This window comes from Corvus kubaryi, unplaced genomic scaffold (assembly GCF_017639235.1).
Source record: "Corvus kubaryi isolate FWS band 111438036 unplaced genomic scaffold, C.kubaryi_AGA036_p1.0 split1-131, whole genome shotgun sequence".
In the NCBI taxonomy this organism is placed as follows: domain Eukaryota; kingdom Metazoa; phylum Chordata; class Aves; order Passeriformes; family Corvidae; genus Corvus; species Corvus kubaryi.
The window spans coordinates 16,288,877-16,310,393 of NW_024582073.1; the positions used below are offsets into that span (position 1 = coordinate 16,288,877).

At 36.2% G+C, this 21,517-nt stretch overlaps 1 protein-coding gene across 5 annotated transcripts in view; it reads left to right on the top strand.

Moving 5' to 3' along the window:
• The window catches only part of LCORL (ligand dependent nuclear receptor corepressor like), an 83,233-nt gene that overhangs the window by 58,747 nt on the left and 2,969 nt on the right, over positions 1 to 21,517 (top strand). For 2 of the 5 annotated variants that reach the window (XM_042053731.1, XM_042053732.1), the window contains exon 7: positions 1,968 to 6,844. The exons of 2 other annotated variants lie outside the window; for them this stretch is intronic. In XM_042053731.1, the coding sequence (XP_041909665.1) occupies positions 1,968 to 6,844 (4,877 nt within the window). Of the gene's footprint in view, positions 1 to 1,967; positions 6,845 to 21,517 lie in introns of those variants that run through there. One more of the 5 variants, XM_042053734.1, reaches the window with a different exon arrangement.

Consider the following 21,517-nt stretch of genomic DNA (forward strand, 5'->3'; position numbering starts at 1 on the left):
ATAAAGCTGTGTCTTTAGCAAATTAGTACTTAACAAATTTACTCTGGTTTACAAACAAAATATTGAAGATGAAGGCCTAGTGGCGTTTGTTTTTTTAAAATGGCTTTTCAACACATTAATTAAAATCATGGTGGCGGGGAGGGCAATTACCTTTTATCCTTAATTGTATTATTAGAATAAGTTTTCTTTTTTACAAGTGTAGTGATACATTTCGACACCTTGTGACTCCTGAATTTGTTGTTGCAACAGTCAGGCTTTTCTCAGTGTAGTGGCATTTCAAAAACAGTCAAATCCTGACACTGACGTTCCCTTGAATAATGTGGGTTTTGCTTTAGATTGCAAGTACAAAGAGGTTGGTTTTTTTTCTTTTTAAGACTTATTAAACATAATCTCAACTTCAGCTAATACCATCAGAATTATCTTACACCTTTATGAGTTAGTATTATCCAGACACCTGTTTTGAATATATACCGTTTCATACTGAATATTACAGGAGAAGGAAAAAAACCATGAAGAATTATTATGTAGACTTGGCTGGTTTTAAGCTCTAAACTTTAAAATCTATGTAGGACAATAAAAATACAAACTTGCGTGTAATAACTTCCAGTAACAAACTTGAAGCTAAAAGTTATTATTGATGCTAATAATTTTGGGTATGACTTAATTAATGCATATGTAACTGTATTTAAATACAGCACATTAAATTTTAAATAAGTTCGTTCATTGATCAATACAGTTGTAAAACAAATCAAAATGAAAATTTTTCGAAGTATAGGCTATATACAAAAAAATTACAGGGGATAATAGTAGGGAAAAAAAGTTAGTGTCATGTTCAGAGTTTGGTGATATGTTTAAACAATACATACTTTTCTAAAACAGAATTCTTCTAACATTTTTTGCTCATGCAATTGGTTTCAGTAAAACATTTGAACTAGGTGTTAACTATCTGTTGATAGTTGCTATCCAGTGTAAGGATTTTGTATTTAATTGAAGAAATACCTGTATTAATTTCTACTGTGGAAAATTTTCAACTTTTCAGTATAAATGATTGATTAGGTAAGTAGTGACATTAGTTTTAATAATTTATAAGAAATTGATTAAATAGTTAAAGTAGTATTTTATAAGGTTTTTTCTTTTTTAGTTAATACATTTGAGAACAACTGCTCAGAAGTCTTTAAATGTAGGCCTACCCTGTATTTGACATTAAAACTTTTATCTTGGAAATTACTTATTCCAGTGGTGATTATCTCTCTCTGTTTAATTAAGGATTCTGTGTGTGCACACACATGTGTGTTTAATATATTGCAATAAAAAGCTCATGATGCACCACTACAATTTTTTTAAAAACTGAAAGGGAAAATTTTACCTGCAAAGAGCGCTAGGCTATTTTTTCTATTTTCTGTTAGCTTGTTAAGTGTTCTTTAAAAATAAATATAGAAATAAGAATGTCTTTAGAAATACCTTTAAGTGTATCCTGAAGAGTGCTCAATACACTTGAGTATTTAAATATCTAAGAGTGGGATTCAGGAGAGATGGACCCATTCTTTCCTCTGCCATAACCTTGAACCTTAGTCACATACCTTCTCTGTGCCTCAGTTAGTGAAATGGGAGTAATACCAAGCTCACCTGGTCTTGGTGATGTTTTCCTTCATTGATGGTTAAGATAGTTTGAAATATCAAAAAGTTAACGTTGTAATTACAGTTAGGATCAAGAAGCTATATTTCAAATTATTCTTTTTGCCTCTAACTTCTTCATGATTATTTTTCTTAATGGTAGTTTAGTGCTATCACTGATAAGATGCACATCATTGCCAGTGACACTTGCAAGTATGATTGAATAGTGCAATTAGAATGGAACTGTTTTGTAAACTTCAGGGTTTTAGGCTTGAGTTTAACCATTATAACAAACATTAGATGTGGTGTTTTACTGTAATTTATATTTTGTTTTGATTTGTTTTCATTTTCAGTTCAAGCTCAACAGCTGATGCAAATTCAGAGGAAACAGCTAATTTGGAAAAAGGAAAATCAACATTAAACAAAGTTTTGGAGTCTTTTTGTTCATATCACTGGCAACAGACTTTGGCTATGTTAAAATTCCTAATACAGGATGAAAATGTTCCTATAGTTTGCAGTTGCAAGCAAACACATTTGGTCCACTCTGAAACTCCCAGTTCCCTTACTGAAGAGGATGTTCACGTTCCATTTTGCAGTTGCAATGGACACATGCTGGCACAAAGGTGCAGTTTACAAAATCAAAGGCCAAACACTTGTTTACCACCTCTGTCTGTTTGTATTAAAGATTTCCATTCTTTGCCATGCCAAGCTGTAGCAATTGGATGTATTAAGACAATGGTGAACAAAGCATGTAGTTCTCCTAAGTATTGTGCTGACCAATTGCAAAATTATAACAGTCATTCTGTGAAAGCAGCAGCATGTACATATTCAGCTAAGGACTGTGATGTCTTAAGCAGCGTTAAAAATTCAAACAGATCCCGCAGCCCATCGCCACCTCCACTATCACCTGTACACAGCAAAGAATTTGAATTGTCAGAAGGAATGCTTATGGATTTTCCAACTTTAGACAACAACAAGCTTGAAATATCTGTCAACCAGCCTCCATCCCTTTTGCCAGCTGAAGGAAGCAAAGGGGAATTTGAGTATGAAGGTAAAACATGCAAAGGAAAAGAGATTGAATATTCAGATGGAACATCGATATCAGCAGACCAAGAAAGCAATGATGGTTATATGAACTCTGAGAAAGGTGAACATTCTGCCATTTTTCAAGATTTAATGGACCGCATTAATGAAAAGTTGAAATCAATAGATACTACAGATCTAGCAACAAATCTTGTAAAACTTTCTAGCAGTGACAGGGCACCAGAAAATGATGTCAAATTAGGAGACTTCATAACTTCTCTTTTGCATAATGCTAAGGCAAGTGATTACAGCTTTATGGAATTACTTCACCAACATGATAAACAAGTGGAAAATAAAATTATCCAGACAAGATTTCGCAAGCGTCAGGAAACTTTATTTGCAACGTATAATTCTCCTGATTCACCAGTCATTCGACGACAGTCTTTGCAAATCAAGAGGGAGCTTGCAAGCCTTGATGAAACTCTTGTAAGAAAAAAGTCTGTTTCTGAGAGAAATGCAAAGAAATCTACAAAAAAAAAAGATAAAATGCATCCAAATAAAATACATAGTTTTACTGTGATAGAAGATGAGACTTTGCAACATCTTGAAAGTAATCCATGTGTGAATTGCCAAACCAAACCAATGTGCTTTCCAGTACACCAAACAGAGTCTTTCAAACTACCTCTTGCTAATTTTCAGACCAGCTCCAGCTTTCTAGTTCTTTCAGAAAACAGTGCTATTGCAGCCAGCCAGGCGAAACTCCCAAATACACAAGGAGATTGTGCAACCTTAAAAGAGACTGGTCAGATTTCTCTGAAGGATGAGAGTAGTGAAATCTTGGGCAGAACTAAACGTAACATTGTGCCTCCTGGGTGGTACTCTGTGTATGTGACAAACAATATCATGTTTAGAAAGTCATCCAGTGCAAAAAAGTCTTTGAAGAGTTTGGAAAAAATGAAAATGAATAAAAATGTTCATGCTGAAAGATGCAGTGACATAAATATAAGCAAAATTGTGAGAGACACAAATCTGCAAGTTGTTGTGGAGCGTTTAGAAGATACAATAAACTTAGCCAGAAAGACTAGCAACTCATTGTTGGATAGTTACAAAATAAGCCAAAAATTAAAAGCTAACACTTATGAACAGGTTATGAACCCAGCTACTAGAAGGGGCTTACCTTTCACTCTGAGTGAAATGGAATGCATGGGACAAAGCTTCCTTCCACATTCACATGTGCCAAGCAGCAGTAAAATCAAAGCAATTTGTGTCACAACAAACACACAAGAAACAGTTATAGATCAAGAAATTAATGACGGCCTTTTGAAATCTCTGACCTTTAATTCAACTGGTTCAGCTTCCAGTAATGGGGACTTGCATGTAACATCTGAAACTGGGGAGATCTCATCTCCCTTAAACTACTCTAGTCCTATTAAGCTTATGTTTGTCTCAGAAGTTAATAGTCGTGAAGGAGTCAAATACGCTTTGACATCTGCAGCTGCATCTTCTAAGGGAAGCACAGATCTTTGTTTGTTTCAGGGGCACACAAATGCTTTGTTAGACAAACAGGCCACAGGTGACCTTTCTCATGCAGTCTGTGTGAAGGGTTGTGATCACAGTGAAAAGGGTGTGAAGGAGGAGTCAAGCTGTGTTTATGCAGAAGCAATTACAAGCTCTTGTCCAGTTGGTCAGGTTAACATAAATGACTCAAAAAAAAATGAAGAAGTTGTGGAGAAATCAAACAGTAGCGGTGAATCAGTTTTCAAAAGAAAACCTGGTAGACCAAAGAAAATAGGTCCTCAAGTAGTTAAGCAGGTTAAGAGACCTATTGGACGGCCTCCTAAACCAAAAGTAGACTTGAGTGGAAGCACGAAACCTAGACCTGAACTTAGCTGTGGTGGTAAAAGCATCAAGTCTGATGCAGCAATAATGGAAGACGTTAACAGCAACAAAAATATTACTGTGACAGTTGTTTTTGGAAGGTCAAGAAGAACTAAGAGACACGTTTCTGAAGGTAATCTAAATCTCATCAGCATTCTGCCCACACAACACATTGATTCTAATTTTGCCAATGATCCCAGCAAAGCAAGGCACAATGCAGAAAGTGGAAATGCTTTGACTGAAATGGTAAAAGCCTTTCAGAATCCTTCTGTTGAAAAGGAGGTCTCTGGTTATGACTATGTCAGGCCTATCAAGAGTAATCTGACATCACCACATCCTTGCAGCAATGTTATACGACAGATGAAGAAACCATTAACCACTGTTCGAAAACCTGGCAGGCCAGCAAAAGTAAAAATTTCCGGCATATCAGTGACTGTCAGTAGACTTTCACCTCAGGAAAGAAAAGTGAGCATCAGCAATGGTTTGCCTCCTTTACAACAGCAGAATGTGTTAGAAAAAAACATAGCACAGGAAAGAAAAAATCAACTGTGCAATAATATGGGTCAAGTAAAGAACGTGCAGAAAGATTCTAGAGAGGATGGATCACACAATGCTACTACAACAGTGTCAAGAAAACGTGGAATTCCATCGAGACATTCTGCTAGAGACAGAAAACCTTCACTGCATTTTTTGCGTTCATTAGCATCTTCTAGTGCATTTACTTGTAGAAGTGCCTTACTACATAAATCTTACAAACTCCATTTGAAAAAAACTAAAGAGCGCAAGGAGAAACTTACACAGTCAAATCAGAGCACAGCATCCAAAGATACCTCAGAACCGAGAAATTCAGGAAATGCTAAAAAGGATCTTAAGGATGGTGAATTCGGGCCCATTAATGAAGTATCATTGGATCCCATTTTTTCATCAAATCCCTCTCTCAGGTGGTGGCCTACTTCCACTTCAAGTGACACATTGTTGGAAGAACTGAACAATAGATTTGAACAGATGACTAATACCTGGTTGAGAGTGGGGGGAAGTGAGTTTGACAAATGCATATGTGATAAAAGGGATCCCATTGAACAAGACTGTAATACTGAAATGTCAGACACTTTAGACTCCTGTCTTGTAGAACTTGAAACATCACCTATAAAAATGCTTTTCCAGAAAAAGTGTAATATGAATGAACTCTGCACCTGGTTTATGCAAACTACAGAAACACAGTCTCTCTCTCTTGTGAGAAAGGCAAATGCTCGCAATCCCTTAGAAGCAGTTAGTACTAGAGAGATAAAGATGGAAACTAAACAATCTGATCCTAGTACTTGCCCTTTCAGAAAGCACTTTAAAAAGTTTGCACTATCCTCCCCTTCAAAACCAGCAGGGAAATTGCAAATATTACATAACATGGTGAGGTCTCCAGTCTTAAGCATGAAAAGTAATTTCACTTTAGCCAGATTAAAAAGAAATGAGTTTAAGAAGTTGCAGCATGACAGGTGGGGACAAACAAAAAAGCTCTATAATCAGGCTCCTGGAGGCTGGAAATCAAAAAAGAAAAATCTGCAGTTATTTTGCCAAAGCCAATTGTTAAAAAGTACAAGTGGGGAAACCCATGATAAAACACCCAAGATCCAGGAGAAAAATACCGTAGAAATCCAGCCCACTCAGGCTTTGGTAGAGTCTCAGAATAGCCTCTTGCCAACTGAAAATGAAGCCAGAGATGCATTTGTTCAACAGATGATGGGATCTTCTGACTTTAACCCACATCCTGGTTTAGCAAATATACTTAAGTCACATTCAGAGACTAATGGAACAATTTGTTGCCAGCAAAATGTTAGAAAAGAACAAAGCCAAGATAAACTGTTTCAAAATACTTGGAAAGCCAAAACCTTTAAAGACTGTAGGATATTTCTGAGAAAAATCAACCATATTGAGCAGCACAATTCATTTAAGTTAAATAATGTCATTTATTCTCCTGAAGCTGTTGACAGTAAAAGCACTCAGGCCTATATGGAAGAAAAAAGACATCCTCTTTTAAGGTCCCATTCTACTAAGCAAAATACATTAAAGAAACAAGAAAATGAAATGGAAACATCTAAAGGATCTAATTCTTCTAAAGTGACTGAAAGGCTGGATGACCAGTTTCACAGCAGAAAATTAAGTAGGGGTGTAAACCAGGACGATAATCCTGCTGGTAGTTCTGAAGGTCTTAGCAGAATAAACAAAAGAAAAAGTCCACAATGGGAGACCACTGATACAAATTTAAGAAAAAGGCTTAAGAGACAATCATGCAGTAGTGGACAAATGGCACCTTATTACCCAAAGTACCAAGTAGGTAAGTTCGTATTCCCCCCTTCATCTTAAAATTGAAATCCTAAAGAATTGGAGAAGTCAAACAACTAAGCACTTTTTTTTTTTTTTTTTTGCATGTTACTCATTTTAATTTCAGAAAAGTCATGAAATTAAACATTGCATAACATCAGAATAATTCAGAAAGTGCAATTTTAAAACGCGTACAATGTTTTGCACCATTCTTTCAGCTCTGATAAGCTAACTAATGTAGTTCAGACAGACAAGAAGTCAAGTTCTGGCATTCTGAAGTCAGTCACGACTGGCTATTGACTTAAAAAGGAACAGAACTTCATTTCATTGTGTAATTTCTCATATTGTGAGGAAGGGTAAATTATAAAATGAAGCATAAATTCAGTGCATTAGCACATAGCTGGTTTAAAAAAAATTCATTGAATGATTTCTGTTACAAATCTGTAATAGTTTTGTAATTTTACAGTAAAAGATAGTATTTTGTACTTCTGAAAATTATTCAATCAGAGACACATTTTAGTATCCATTCCATGCCAAATGAATTCTGCTGACTCTAAGGGATTTGCACATTGGATCCTTACAGAACAATTTAAAATGCAAAATTATTTTTGACAAGTACAATATACAGTTACTATGCTAAATACTTTGGCTTGGAATCTTTTTAGGCTAGTCTTAAATCATTTTTTGAAGATAGGTATTTATAAATACATTGTGTTACAACTGTGATCTCAGAAAGGCCATTATATTACTTAGAAGGAGGGCACACTTGTGAAATTATTTCTTCTGCTGGGTGAAGAGATCTCCTTAAATAGAAGTCTCAACTCATTACAACAAAATTACTAAGGTGTGAAATCCTCACCAAGTAAAGCACAACTTCTGCAATGTGATTTAAATGACTGCCTTTGTAAAAGCAATATTTTATTAGCTAATCTGATATATTGCCCAAAAAAACCCCAACCCCTTATTCAAAATATCAGAGCAAAATCTTAGGTCCTCCTTTGTATTCTATATTGTAGAAAAAGATCTCTGATAATAAACAGAAAAGTTAATTTAAGTTGTAATATAAACAATATAATGGCTCTTTTATGCTTTATTTCCTTTGTCCTTCATGTGATATGTAGAATTCTTCATATTAAGCTCATTCAGTGTAACCCTGCTTTTTCCAAAGCACAGCATTTTTTTATCTATAGACTACTCTTCTGTATTTTAATTCATTGATCTGGGGCCAAGCTCAACATAAATAACTTGTTTTTAAGAAGTTCAAACTTTGACACAAAATTGCTGTAAAAAAAAGAACTAGAAAAGGAAAGGATAACATATATCCATTTCTATATTGCAAATGAAGAAAGAGCTCTCTCATACTTGTAATTCATTGAGAAAATGTTACATTCCAATTATATTTATCTGTAAATGTTTTGCTTCTATGACAATGCCAGACCTATTACTGTGATATGGTCTCATGTTAGTTTTAATTGGGACTCAATTTTATCTACCTGATAACTTTCGTCCGTTAGTTTTGGATCTTCAGGAAATCTGATAACTATTTTGATATTTTGCATTACTTCATTTACAGTTTTTGTTATTTTCCCTTTTACCCATGGTTTCTCATATCAGTCATTGTCTTTAGAAAGGCTATGATAGGAAGTTCACTGATAAAGGAAATGTTAAAAGACAAAGAATGATGATTCTGTAGTTTTCTCCACACTTGTAACCCCAGCTCTTTCTTAGGGTTACTGTTGCAGTATTAGGGGATTGTCTGATATTGGAAGGATGTTTTGTTTTGCTGTGTTGATTCAACATTGTGTACTCTCTGCACCAGCCAAGGAAATCATACAAACATTTTTTGTCTAGTATAGCTACTCCCTAAAAAGAAGCAACATGATTTCTAGCTGTGCATGCATGTGACTTCAAACACAATTCCTGCATCTGGAAGTTTAATGCACATGAAAACATCATGTTTCGTTTATATGTTCTTTGGATTGTATTTTTGTTTAAGTGGTATCATAAACTATATCATTGTTCTGTTGTCATGCTTGAAATGTTGCTGTAGACACATTTATGGTCAGTATTTGAAGTTTTCTTCAACTTTTGCGGATCTTGGGGACTTACCAAATGTACTTGAAAAAAAGATGTTGTGATGTTATTTTATTGCGAAATATTGTGGCAGGTGGCAGAATGTTGTTACCAGATTTTTATGTATACTTGGTTTTCATTAGCATGTGTAAGCAGGAATAAACAATTGAGTTCTTACAGCTCAAGGTAGTGTCCAGCAACCAGAACCAGTCATGCACTCACTGCAGCAACAGAAAAGAGTTAATTGCTTTTTCACATTGCCTGTTGTATTCAAGATAAGGTGGCTGATAGATACATGGGTATCTATCATCCGTTTGATGTTGGTTGCTACTTGACTTCTGAACTGTTGCTTCAACAATGCATTTGATGTGTTGAGGGGCAGTTCCCTTACACTGTATATCTATCTTCTGGCAGTTTTAATTTCTTTAGCAACACTGAAACACTATTATTCTCTGTTGTGCAAAGAAAATTACATAAGCGTGTTTTTAGGAAAGCATTTGTTTTCAATGTGGTTCACTTGTAACACTGAAGGTCCCATTCACATGCTTTGGACTTGGGCAAAAGGTTTCAAGACAGCCAAGCTGAAATATGAGAAACTCTTAATCCAGCAATAAAACTGGGACATACAAAATACTCTGTTTTAGGATCTTACAACGTACTGAAAAATTTAAAAATCTGTTTTGGGTGGTATGGACTTAATACAGATGGAAAAGAGATTGTGAACCTTCTACAGTAGCAGGCAGTTCTGACATCACAGACCTGTGCACTTGCCCTTCATATCAGGGTGGGAGTTTGCATACAAAAGATTTTAAAAATCAATTCCTATCACTTAAAGTTAGGATATTTTCATCTAATATTAACTTTTAAATTTTCTCACGTACATTTTGGCTTTTCTTCAAGTAGTCTGGAGTTTTAGAACAGATCTATTGGATTTGTCAGCAGAATATGACTTTTCAATTTTAATTTTTTGTCATGTCTGAATGTGGTTTTTAAATTCTACCTTAATGAAATCAAGTTAGTACTTGAAATGAGAATTTGCTAAATTTTGTGGTCCTTTCAAAGTTGGCTGCAAGAGTTAAGAATCTTAACTATGAAAACTTTGATGTTGTCAGTCTAATTGGTTTCTACGTTGTGCAGATAAAATAACATCTGTATTAATATTACAGACAAAACCTGTCTTAAACTTAACTCCCATTACCATAAGTTTTCTAAAAATTGGAAGGGAAAATTTTGTGAACTGTTGTTTACACGTCTGTATTAGTATGGCTTTAATATTCCAGTATTGTTGCTTATTTGTCTCATGGTAGTGCAATCCAGTAATGTTAAGGCTACAAATGGGAATCACTTCCCTACTATTGTGAATGATCTAGTGGCAAACAAGATTGTTTTTAGCAGGTTGTTCAGCTTTCTCTTTCATGAAGGACCACATTCTACACCCCTAAATGAGCGACAAATCTAAAATACTAGGTTAGGAAAAGTGCAGAGGAGACAGAGTGTAACAGTCGTTAAATCTGTTGACTTTAAGAAGGCTCTTTTCACAAAGGCTTTTCATCAGAGGGTTGCTTGGCTCTAAAATAAGTTACACCTTATTTGATGATGATTGATTTGATTTGATGGTGATGCAGAGTAAGCAGATCGAAATTTTCATAACTGTAGTTGCCAGACAAGAAGTTCCTTTTTCATAGGCAGACATTAACCAAAGTAAGACCACTAACAGGAATGTAGGAAGAATATGAAATGAATGACTGTTCTCGGTAAGTGGGCCATTTTTAATGCAGAACTATAAAAGCAGAAAGGTACACTTGATATATAGTTGGCTATACATGTGTAATAAATCCTTACTCATTTAATGATCTTAATGGTCTCTGCCTCATTCCCCATAATGCCACAACAGCAGCTGCCATACCACAGTCTAATGCTCCATTTTGTTTTACACTCTGGAATTCTACTTGTCAAATTACATACTCTTCCCTTTTCTTTTTCTCTAGTGACCTAGTGTGGTCTGTGTAGGTTTTGGGTGCTGTTTAGTTTTACACTTTGGTTATTTACATATTGCCTTAGGGTATGCTGTTCCTCATGTTCTTGTGAGGGTTCTGAGCTAGGGATTTTTACTTTTGCTTCTTTGAATAATGGACTTTTGTCAAAGAGCTTGGCTCTGAGGTCTTCAATTTCCTTTACCTGCTAGGAAATGTAGTTTTCTGTAGTTTAGTGCCATGATTGTTAAGCCTTTGTGTAGGATTTATATACCCCGTTTTGTACCTAAACTGGGGTGCTTTTTTCATCATTTTATTCAGTATTGTTTTGCTATCTGTTTTTAATTTTACCTCTTCAAAAACTGAGAAACTCATAGTCATGTTTTCCTATTTGTCCTCAGTCCTGAGGAAACGGCCAGATTTTTCAGCTTTCTTTAGGGAACTGGTAATATTAAATAAATATAGACAATCTTCTGTCTTTCTTTGTAACCCGTTCTCTAGAAGAGAAAATTGCAGTTTTACAAGGCCTGCACAGTGCTTTTGAAAATATGACAAGTACATATCCTTTTTAAAATCCTCTCTTCTGTTGAGAGTTTATGGCCTCAAAGCAGAGCTTTGGTTGCTGTTAGATAGAAGAGGAGGGAGTTCAATCAACAGAGCCTGTGAAGATGTAACTTGTAAATTAAGCATTTATGTAATCTGACCATGACAGAGCAGATTCATTTTGCTGAGACAATTCCACATTTTGGTGTTGAAAATAGTCCTGTTCCAGAAAGATGCTTTCATTCATAGAGGCCTGTGTACTGTGCCTTAGTTTGCATTTCTCTATCATTTATATGCTAAAGCTAGTGCTGCTATTTTCTTTCACCAGATCTTTGTAAAATGTCTTATACTGGAATCTTCAGTTAATTACATTCGAAAAGTGCAGATTCTGTTCTGGAATCGAGGGGGGAAATTAAAATGATGTGAGATGATTGGGTTGTTGTTTGCATGTATTCTTAGGTAGATTTTCCTTTTCTAATTCATCTTTCACTTATCAAAGGATAGTTTTACTCTGACCCCTGATGATTTGAAATCTTCTTCAGATTTTCAAGTGAAATATAATGCCACATTTATTCACTGTTCATCCTTTTGCTTGTGGTGTCCTTTAATTTTGTTATAATTGCACAGTTGTGCCTTAAAGATACTGCTTTAACAACCTTTGGGACTAATAGAAATGTTTTTGTTATTTGATAACGGGATATTAATTTAATAAAATAGTATTTTTGCCATATTTTGCCATACAGCATTTCCTTATCAAAAGCCTTCTTCTCTCCAGTGTTTCCTGTGGTCAACATGAGAAAGAAAGGCTCTCTAAAATATTCTTGAATCTTGGGTGTCCCTGAGAATGCTGAGTGTTTCTGAAAGCTGTTGACAACCTTCAGGTTCTAACTAAGACAGATATTTTTACTGTGATCAGCAACTAATTAGGTGGATGTATCTAACAGGAAATTGCTGTGTAGGGGAAGCCAGATATTTTATGAGCCGCATTTTGCATTTCTGTGCACAGCCCGCTGCAGCACTACAGCCTCACAGCATGGCAGGTTTGCCCTTGGTGGCAGCTGGGGCAGTGTGTGCTTCCTGTGTTCACTGTCATGTGAAACACAATGGTATTCTTGGCGGTGGGATCTAGATAAAGAAAGTTTATGGAGGCCTCATTAGCAATTTTTACTTCATAGTTAAAGATTTTATTAGGTATTTTGAAAGAAATCAGAGGAAAATGTTCAGAAATCAAAATTACAGGTCTTACCAAATGCAATTATATAGAAATGTGTGATTTACTGACCTGTACCTGAATATATTTGTATAGGGATATGTGCTGCCTATGAACTGTGAACCTTTTTAAGGTATGATTTTAAGAGAAAATCACTTCTTTGAAAAACTGCAAATAGAACCTAGATTGAAATGCCAACTGGGAAGTTATTTCGGATTTTTTACTTTGTTGCTCACAAGGATTTTTTTAGTAGTGCTTTATAAAATTTTAGCTAGAAAGTAGATCTTATTTCACTGCTAGTCAAATAAAAGATTGAAATTATTGTAACTGAGCAATAATTAGTATGTACTTCACACTCCTAACCAGGTTAGGACTTAATGTTTTGATTGGTTACAGTGTACCTTGATAAAATAATGCTGTTCTTGAGATGCATCTCTCTCCATCTTCTCCTTTCAATGCATGAGGTATCATCTTGAATTGCTACAGTTTTCATATCTCCTCCATCTGTTATTTCATTTTTCCCCATTTTTGGATTGCCAGCTTTCAGCAGGCTGACTTTTTTTCTCATCTAAATGCTCACTTTATCTTTCATTCTTAATGTGTAATTTTTCTTGAACTTTTTTTATTAATTACTCACTTAATAAGTCAGATGATCTGTGTTTTCCCTGCAGTTTTGTACCTTTTTGTAGAACGGTGTATACACTTTTTCGAGGAGGGTGATGAGCCCAATCGGGATGTCAAGTCATTGCACATCAGCTTAACTCCTGTAGTGAAAATTACACCTTTGCCATTGGCTGTCTCTTCCTGTGTTGGCTGTCCTGCTACTTTTTGCATATCATGACACTTGTAGTTTTGCAGCAGTACAACATTGGCTTGTGCTTCATCTGTGCTCCAGAACAGCTGCCTGTGCCTTTGCCACAGAAGTGCCTGTCCCGCTCTGGTACAGCAGCAGGGTCCTGCTGAGCTGTTGTTCATTTCACAGCCTTGCTGTTACTCATTTTGTCTATTCAGACCCATGTCTGAACCATGGTTCAGACCAGGCCATTACACTCTGGTTATTCCACATTTCTGTGCATCCTGTCTTCCTACTTTGCTCTTCTTTAGTACCAAACTTTAATTGAGTCTCAGATCATGTATCACCTTTCCTTTTATCCCAAGCTGTGTGTTTGTGAGTGCCAAAGGATACTCTGCAGAAGACAAGTGCAGCCCAGTTTTATTCCTGTTTTGATTTTTACTGCATGTTTCTCACTGTATTCTTTGGCTGGTCCATTCTGTCTGGTCCATACACCTGCCAAGATATTTGTAATACCATGAGCAAGATGTCAGTCAGCTTTTGTCATGGATTTCTTCAAACCAGGTTTGGAAAGTCTTTCATGAAAAGCCATACCAAACCTTTTAATCCATATTTTTTGTATTGAAGACCCACTAATTTTTTTTTTTTTCCCTACAGTTTAAAGATGTCTTTTCCAAGGTCAAGATATTTAAACAGATTTTGTCTTCCTAGCTCCATGCTTTTGGGCCAACAGCTCTAGATGCTTTATAACTTTAGACAAGTTGCAGTTTCTGCTGCCATATTCATGGCAAATTGCACATTCTGTTCTTGTGGGACAGTCAAGCAATTTTTGCTTCTTTGCATTTTTTCATAACTGAAAGGGGACCATTTTCTGATGCTGATTCCTCTCATGTTCTGGACATCAGTAAAGGCTGCTTAGATTATTCTTCAATTTCTTTGGAGTACAAATAATGGTGTCTCTTGCTGTGTCAAGAGGATGAGAACCTTTAGTGAGGAACTTCATGATTTATGGAGGGAAGGTTCTCTTTTCTGTATTTTTTTCTTTGGTTTCATCAATCTGACAGATTTTACTATTTGATTTATCCTTTCAACAGCAGAAACTCACCTGACTTATGTCTGCTTTCAGCTTTATTGGTTCCTTACCACAAATTACATTCAGGCAGGAGTTTCACAAACTTCTTTCAGTGGCTGTGCCAGCTCACCTACTCTCCATCCTCCACTTACTGCCACATGCTCCTTTCTGTCTCCACTTCTGGGCTTCCGTAAGAGGAATCTGCTTCTGTCTTTTATCATGGTTTATCTGTAAGTGGGGCAGGTATCTTAACTTGGCTGCAGCTCTTTCTTCAGTTAAGATCAACTTCAGACCTACTTTTCTTACTTCATGCATACCAGTAGAAATGGCCTTAAAATTAACTTAGGACTTAAAATACTTTCAAAGCATAAGTCTGAATTTCTGCTTGGTTTGGAATGTTTTATATCAGTTATCAAGCAATCAGTGAGTAATGTGACTACAGTCACATTTTTCCGAGCAGGTCTTATGTAGGTATGCTTATTCTTTGTTTGCATTTTGTAGCTTAGGGTAGAATATTTCTAAATTGTGGTTCTGCTAGGAATTACAATAATGAGGCTTTCACATTTCATATTAAAATACATGCATACATGAAAATTAAGATGTTTAGGGAAGTCAGTCTTTTCAGATGGATCTTATCACAGGTTTCTGTTACCTGAGGTGTGGATTTCACAAATACTCAGAGATTATACTTCATATTTTACTGACACAGGCCTGTCCTCAAAGCTGTCTTATTTCAAACTATTGAAATCTTGGTCCAAACAATGGATTATTTCCCTGTGCATGAAATGGAAGCATAGCTGAAAAATGCTTGTCTAGAAGCTCTTAGAATGACTTACAATATTTTTCTTTAGAAATAAATTCTTTTTCTCAGTTGGATTGTGCTCTCTTACCTATGTGTAAAGTCTTTCATTTTGAATGCAGGGCAAATTTTAGGGAAAAAGAAAAAGTGCTTAGAGTTAGGTTTCAGTGTTTATATTGGGGCACTTAGCATAATTTTCAAAACATTCAATAACAATAATTTATTTTTGAAATTTAAGAAGTTTATTTACAATGCAAGTAAATATTTAAGAGCTATTCTTAAGGTATCAATTCTTAAAATAGTGGTGGTTGTTGTTACCTGTCTTTCTAGTTTAAAGTTCTGGAGATGTGTGTTTGAAAACATTCTCTTGTGTATCATATTTGTTGCTCACATTTCCTATTTATCAGTTTACTACTCACAGCTGGTTTTAAATTACATTTAAGTAGTAGAAATCTCAGAAAAGGAAATTACTTATTTGCAAATTGCTGTTTGACCTTCCTTAATTCAGAAGTCTGGTGGGTTATAAACCACCCAGGGACTGTCTCATCATATTTCTGAGATGATCTCTCTTCATAACATAATTGCATTTATGATGTCAAAAAACTATTATGGATTAAAGATTTGAGCTCAAATGACAGGACTTCCATAACTGCATTCATCACAGCACTGAGCTGGAGGCATTGTGCTTCCTCAGAACAACCTGAACCAGCAGCACACATTGTTCTGAACCTCCAACCTTTGCTTTATTGTGTCTCATGCAAAACCATTTTTAATTACGATTAGGTAGAAAAAAAATAGCAAAAACTTTTCTTCTCTTATAGTATGTTTCTAAGTCAAATACAACAGTGCTCATCTGCACAACGGGTGTTTAGGGTGTTTTTAATTTATTTATTTGCATGCTGCTAACTTCTAGTAATAACTAGAAATTAGTTTCCTTTCAGGGAACTTATGATCAGAGGAAGGCTTTTTTCATGGTGGTGCCTAGAAGCTAAGAATTCATTATGTTCATCATCAAATTAATCATGCCTCCTTTCAACTGTTGGAATCATAGCTGCTTTTTGTTTCCAAGATCTTTTAAGACAGTATGCTATGAACAATTCGAGATCATAGGATTATTTCTTTTCTTTAACAGGTTATGTACTGTCATCACTGGTAAATTATGCCCTAAAATTTTATGACTACTTCATGCCCACTTCAGTGACAGCTTACATTAATATTCTACTTCCTTGTTCTTGAAGAGCCCTGTGCCTTCTGTCGACTGCTAAATAGTCTATAACACCACAAAACATGGTGATTCTTGTCCAAAAGATCACCGTTCTACATAACTTTCTCAGTCAGGCTGCTTTAAATAATTATAACTTAAAAAGGGGGAAGGAATGTTGTTGCTATTTAAACTTTTCAACATGTATTCAAGTCTGCCCTGTATTTTGGGGAGCCATCAGAATGGAGCTCTGTATTTCCATGGCTGTGCAATCCTGATTAATTTATGTTTTTAAAAAAGTTTTGGTTCCCAAATTCTGCAGTGAAATTGCAATTTAAACTTTTTATGTTGCCTATGATCTGTTGTCTGTAATTTTCCGAGGCTGACTGGTTTTGGGGAGAAAGTCATGTTCTTTCTCTAACTGCACTCTGTAACCATTGCCATCCATTCCACTTGCCAAATGTTTACCTGAAGATGTAACCATCTGCTGTTTGGTGTTACTGTTGTGCTGTGGTCTTTGAAGATGAAGTACTAATGATTACTACTGCATATAATTTTGTTTCTGTGCATGTTAAACTTAAAGCTTGAACAGTGGGATATCTCAATATATAGATTCAGAAAATAGCTACCAGTAAGTAATGCTCTTTCACTGTCAGGCCAAGAATGCTCATAAATTCCTAGTTGCCTCTTCAAGCTATCTTTCTCATATATTTTGTATATATTTCATTCCTGTTTCCTTTCTTTCTATTCTTTTTTTTTTTTTTCCTCAAATCAGTAAAACAATTCTAACTTAGTCTGAAGAGCAAAATAAACTTTCCACCATAATTTCAGTCTGGCATTATGGCTGGTTCTGACTTCTCACCCTGTCTTTTGTCTCTATTCAGTTCACCTCCTTTCTTGGTATTTTGTACTGTTTTATTTGTCTTAGCACTCCAGCTGTGTTAAACTCAGCTCTTATATCTAACTTTTAAGACTCCCTGAATATTGTTTATCTCCCCAGCTTGCTTTGATTGATTTCCAGGGCATTTCTTCTCTCTCAGATTCCCAAATGGGATTCCATCCACACAGCTGAAGTATGTTATTTCATAGTACAATGAGAATCCATTTGGTAAATGGAAAAGAGACATTAAACATTTTCTTTGTAGATTTGGGTCTTTTTGGGTTTTGGCATTGTGGAAAAAATAAGTTTAAATTTTAGAGACAATCAGTCAGACTGTGCATGCTTGGTTTGCTGTCTTTTCAATATCTGTTACATTACCAAATCAATCTGTGTTGGAAATCATACTGAGGCTACTGTAGTCATTGTAGATTTTAACCTAGTACATTCCATTAGTTCTTTTTTTTGAGAAATGGAGTAGAGTCTGTACAAAGAACTTTTTTAAATTCTGCTAATGTTTTACTATTTGTACTCAGTGGTTTTGAAACCTTTCTGTAAAAGCCTCGATTCAGTGCTGTGTGTCATGGGTGCTCCTACACTTTCCAAGCTACCAGTTTGCACATCAGTGCTGGTGGTGTTTAACAAGTGCAGTTTGCAGAATTTCTGTCAGACAGGAGGGTAAGAACCAGTTTGACCTTGCTCTCACATAGTGGGTAAGGAGATGTTTTTATCTGTAAGTATTGCAAAAGAGTTAGAGAAAGATAACCCTACAGTGATACTTTCATAGCTGTTTTACAGCATACGAACACACAGCGTTGAAGGCAATCTCTGATGGGAAATGCTGAGGACTGACCTAGCAGATAAGAGACATTTTTACACATTCCTGCTTTTTATTTTTCCTACTTTTTTTCAACATGTTGTGACAGATTAACTCAGCAAATATATAGTACTTGAGCTAGCCAGATTCTTTGAAACTTTATCATTTTCATACAACAACAGCAGGTGTCAAATTTCCTGCTTTTCCACAAGAATGTGGCTCCATACTGCATGGAAAATAAGCAGTTCAAAGAATATTATTTTCCTTTTGTGCTTGGCAGCCTCAAGTTTTCTGGTGTTGATCTCCCGTCCTGCTATTAAAAATCAGTATTTCTATTAGTATAATGATGGTTTGGGTAAAACTAAAGAAAGAAATGTGACATTTCAAAAAAAAAAACTCAGTTGTATTTGGGCAGTTTTAACAGGAAGTGTGGAAAAGAACAGGGGATTTTTTAGCACTTAGGAGCATGGGGAGGCCACTCATTGCTTGCTTTAGTAGAAGGTTGAATTCAAACCTTTCTATTTATTCCTACTTATTTAATGATAGAATGAAAATTTTGTGGGGAAAGATGATCCTTTTAGGCCCCAGCAGGCCTGGAAACTTAACTACACACAGGGTTCTCTGCTTAGCCAGGGAGAGCAGAGGGGACCTGAGAGTCCGTCGATGTTACTCTGATCTGGCTGCTAAGATTGGTTAGAGTAACACTGGGGTGATTTGTTAGAAAAACACAGGCGATTCATCCTTTCTCCAGTGCTATTGAAAGATGGTAAATTCAGAGGTGATTCAGTAATCGCGATATGGGAACCGGGGGTTGCAACACACACAAAACCATCCTGGAGTCCTCACTGCCAGTGTTTCAGACCCATTGGTTTGGCGTGCAGCAGCTTCCAAAGAAAGCCCAGAGCATGTGAGGGCATTCCCAGCTGGCACTGACCCAGCAGTGTGTCCTGTCACCGTGCACAGCACGGTGTGCCCATGTCCTCAGTGCCACGCCTGCCACCCCTCTGTGCTTCACGTGGCCCTGCAGAGGAGTCAGAACTCTCTGAGACTGAACAGGTCCCTTGCACAGAGCCACGGCAGAGCACCTGCTGAAGGGCTGCTGAACTTGCCTCCCCGAGGCTTTTTTAGATTGCTCTTGTTTCAGATCAAAAAGTATTGTCACATTTCCATATCCCTTTTTTTCCTCTTTACTTTTTAAGAAGAGACAAGAATTATATGGATAAGTTATTATACATGGGGAAATATTAAATCTTTTCAATTAAGCAAAAAATGTTACCAGCACTTGAAGACCATTTAGAGAAAAGAGGTAGGAGAGGGTAGTGTAATTAAAGATGAAGAAAAAATACTGAATTTTCAAGAAATCTCACTAATTTGTCATACAAATTATGAAAAAAAATGAATATGGTTTTCATCTTTTTCACTGGGATTTTAGCACTGTTTTCCTGTCTTCAAATTCCCTAGTGAAAACAGAGCTATTGGATATGCCATGGCTGGAGTTTATGTTCCATGTCACAGAAGCACCTGTAGCTGACTTCCACAAATCACATGCACAGAAGCTGATTAACTGAGTCAGTCCCAAGTGAATAAAAACAAAACAAATGGTAATTGCTGGAATGGCAAACACATGGCTTCAGAATTGGAAATTCTAACCTTTTTAGAGACCATTATCTAAGATCAGTATATGCCTGTTGTCTAGGAAATTAAAGGGAACTCCATCTTCTTACTGGTGTGAGTGTTGGTAGTGCAGAGCTCCAAGGGGCTGTAAATTGGGGACACTGTTCCAAGCTCTCCTGAAATAGGCTTCATGGCTTCTGGGTGCATCAGGCTCTAATCTGAATTCCTGACAGGAGGTTTGCTGTGTGTAACATATTCTTTTGCTAGGAATGTTTAATGCACTGTGGAGCTTGTGCAAATAGAGTGGAGTAAAATTTAGAGTAGAATCTATTGATGGATTTGACAGGAGAAATTCAACTGCTTCTGTTTAATTTTATCCCTTTAATTACATTCTTCAATTTAAAAATATTTAAATGCATCATTTTTTTACCTTGTTAAATCAACAACGAAAAAATAAATCACTACAAGTAAAGGAATGAAAGGCAAGATGAAAGATTAGGTTCTTCTTGGTTAACAAATATATTAATGCAGATCTCTAACCATATTATTTTCCACTTTATTTTTATCAAGGTAAGATTTTCTAAAATACATGAACTTTTTGTGTTGATGTTACCAATACCGAGGAACTGGGGGGAAAAAAATTAACATTTTTCTAGTCCTGTTTTTATGCATTCATTTAAAAAGCAAAGTCTTGCATTTCCTGGAGTCCTTTTCTGAGAGGTAAATAGATCACCACATGACAATTATCAGCACATAGTTCAGTTCTTGTTTTGCAAATTCAGTCCAGCCTATTGCACCTTGTACAGAAACCTGTACAAACCTAAAAGATGAAGAGTAGGGCAGTCCCTGACAGAGCTGAGTACTTGGAAAGTGCTGTTTGGTACTACAATAGCACTCAGCATTTTCTTCTGTAGTCCAAGCAAGTGGGAAGGAATGATGGTCAGAATTGCACCAAATCCTAGGATACACTGTTGCCACCAACAGTGTTGTTTGGAAAAGGGCCCTTACCAGCTTGGTCCAATTCCTACTTGATATTCAGAAGGAACATGCTAGGTCATATGAGGAGCCCCAACCTTTGGCTTTTGCTGTCTGGCACTTGCCCAGCGTTCAGCAGCGTTTATCTGTCTACTGCTTTAAAGACAGTAGAAGTGCTGGGTTTTAAAGCACTTTGCAGGTATATACTACTTCATAGTTTGCAATTTCTTGATTTCCAAGGCATATATGTTCCTTTCAGATAGCAACCACCACCAAAAAAAACCAAACCAAAACAAAACAAACAAACAAACAAAAAAAAAAACAAAACAAAAAAAAAAAACAAAAACAAAAAACCACCCCAACCCTTAAAAAAAGCCAAACAAACAAAAAAAACAAACCAAAACATTCCTGCCCTATCCTTCATTTGGCTTTTGGGTAGTTGTTAGAAGTTATGTTTTGCTACCTGGCCATGCCTGAAAAGCACAAAATCAGTAGGTGTGAGGAAAGCTGCTTACTGCAGAAGTCAGCCTTAACACCATCTCCCATATGCACTTAAGCCCGTGGTCATAAGAAAAGCCTTTAACTTTCTGAGGGCAAAGACCCAAGTGTGAAGAAGTTGTAAACTCAAGAGCGTAACCTTGCTGACTGAAGTCCTGTCCATCACCTACACCTGCACTCTGTTTCCTGCAGGAAGGAAAAGATCAGAGCAACCAGAGGAAAAGGGTACAAGGCAAAACGA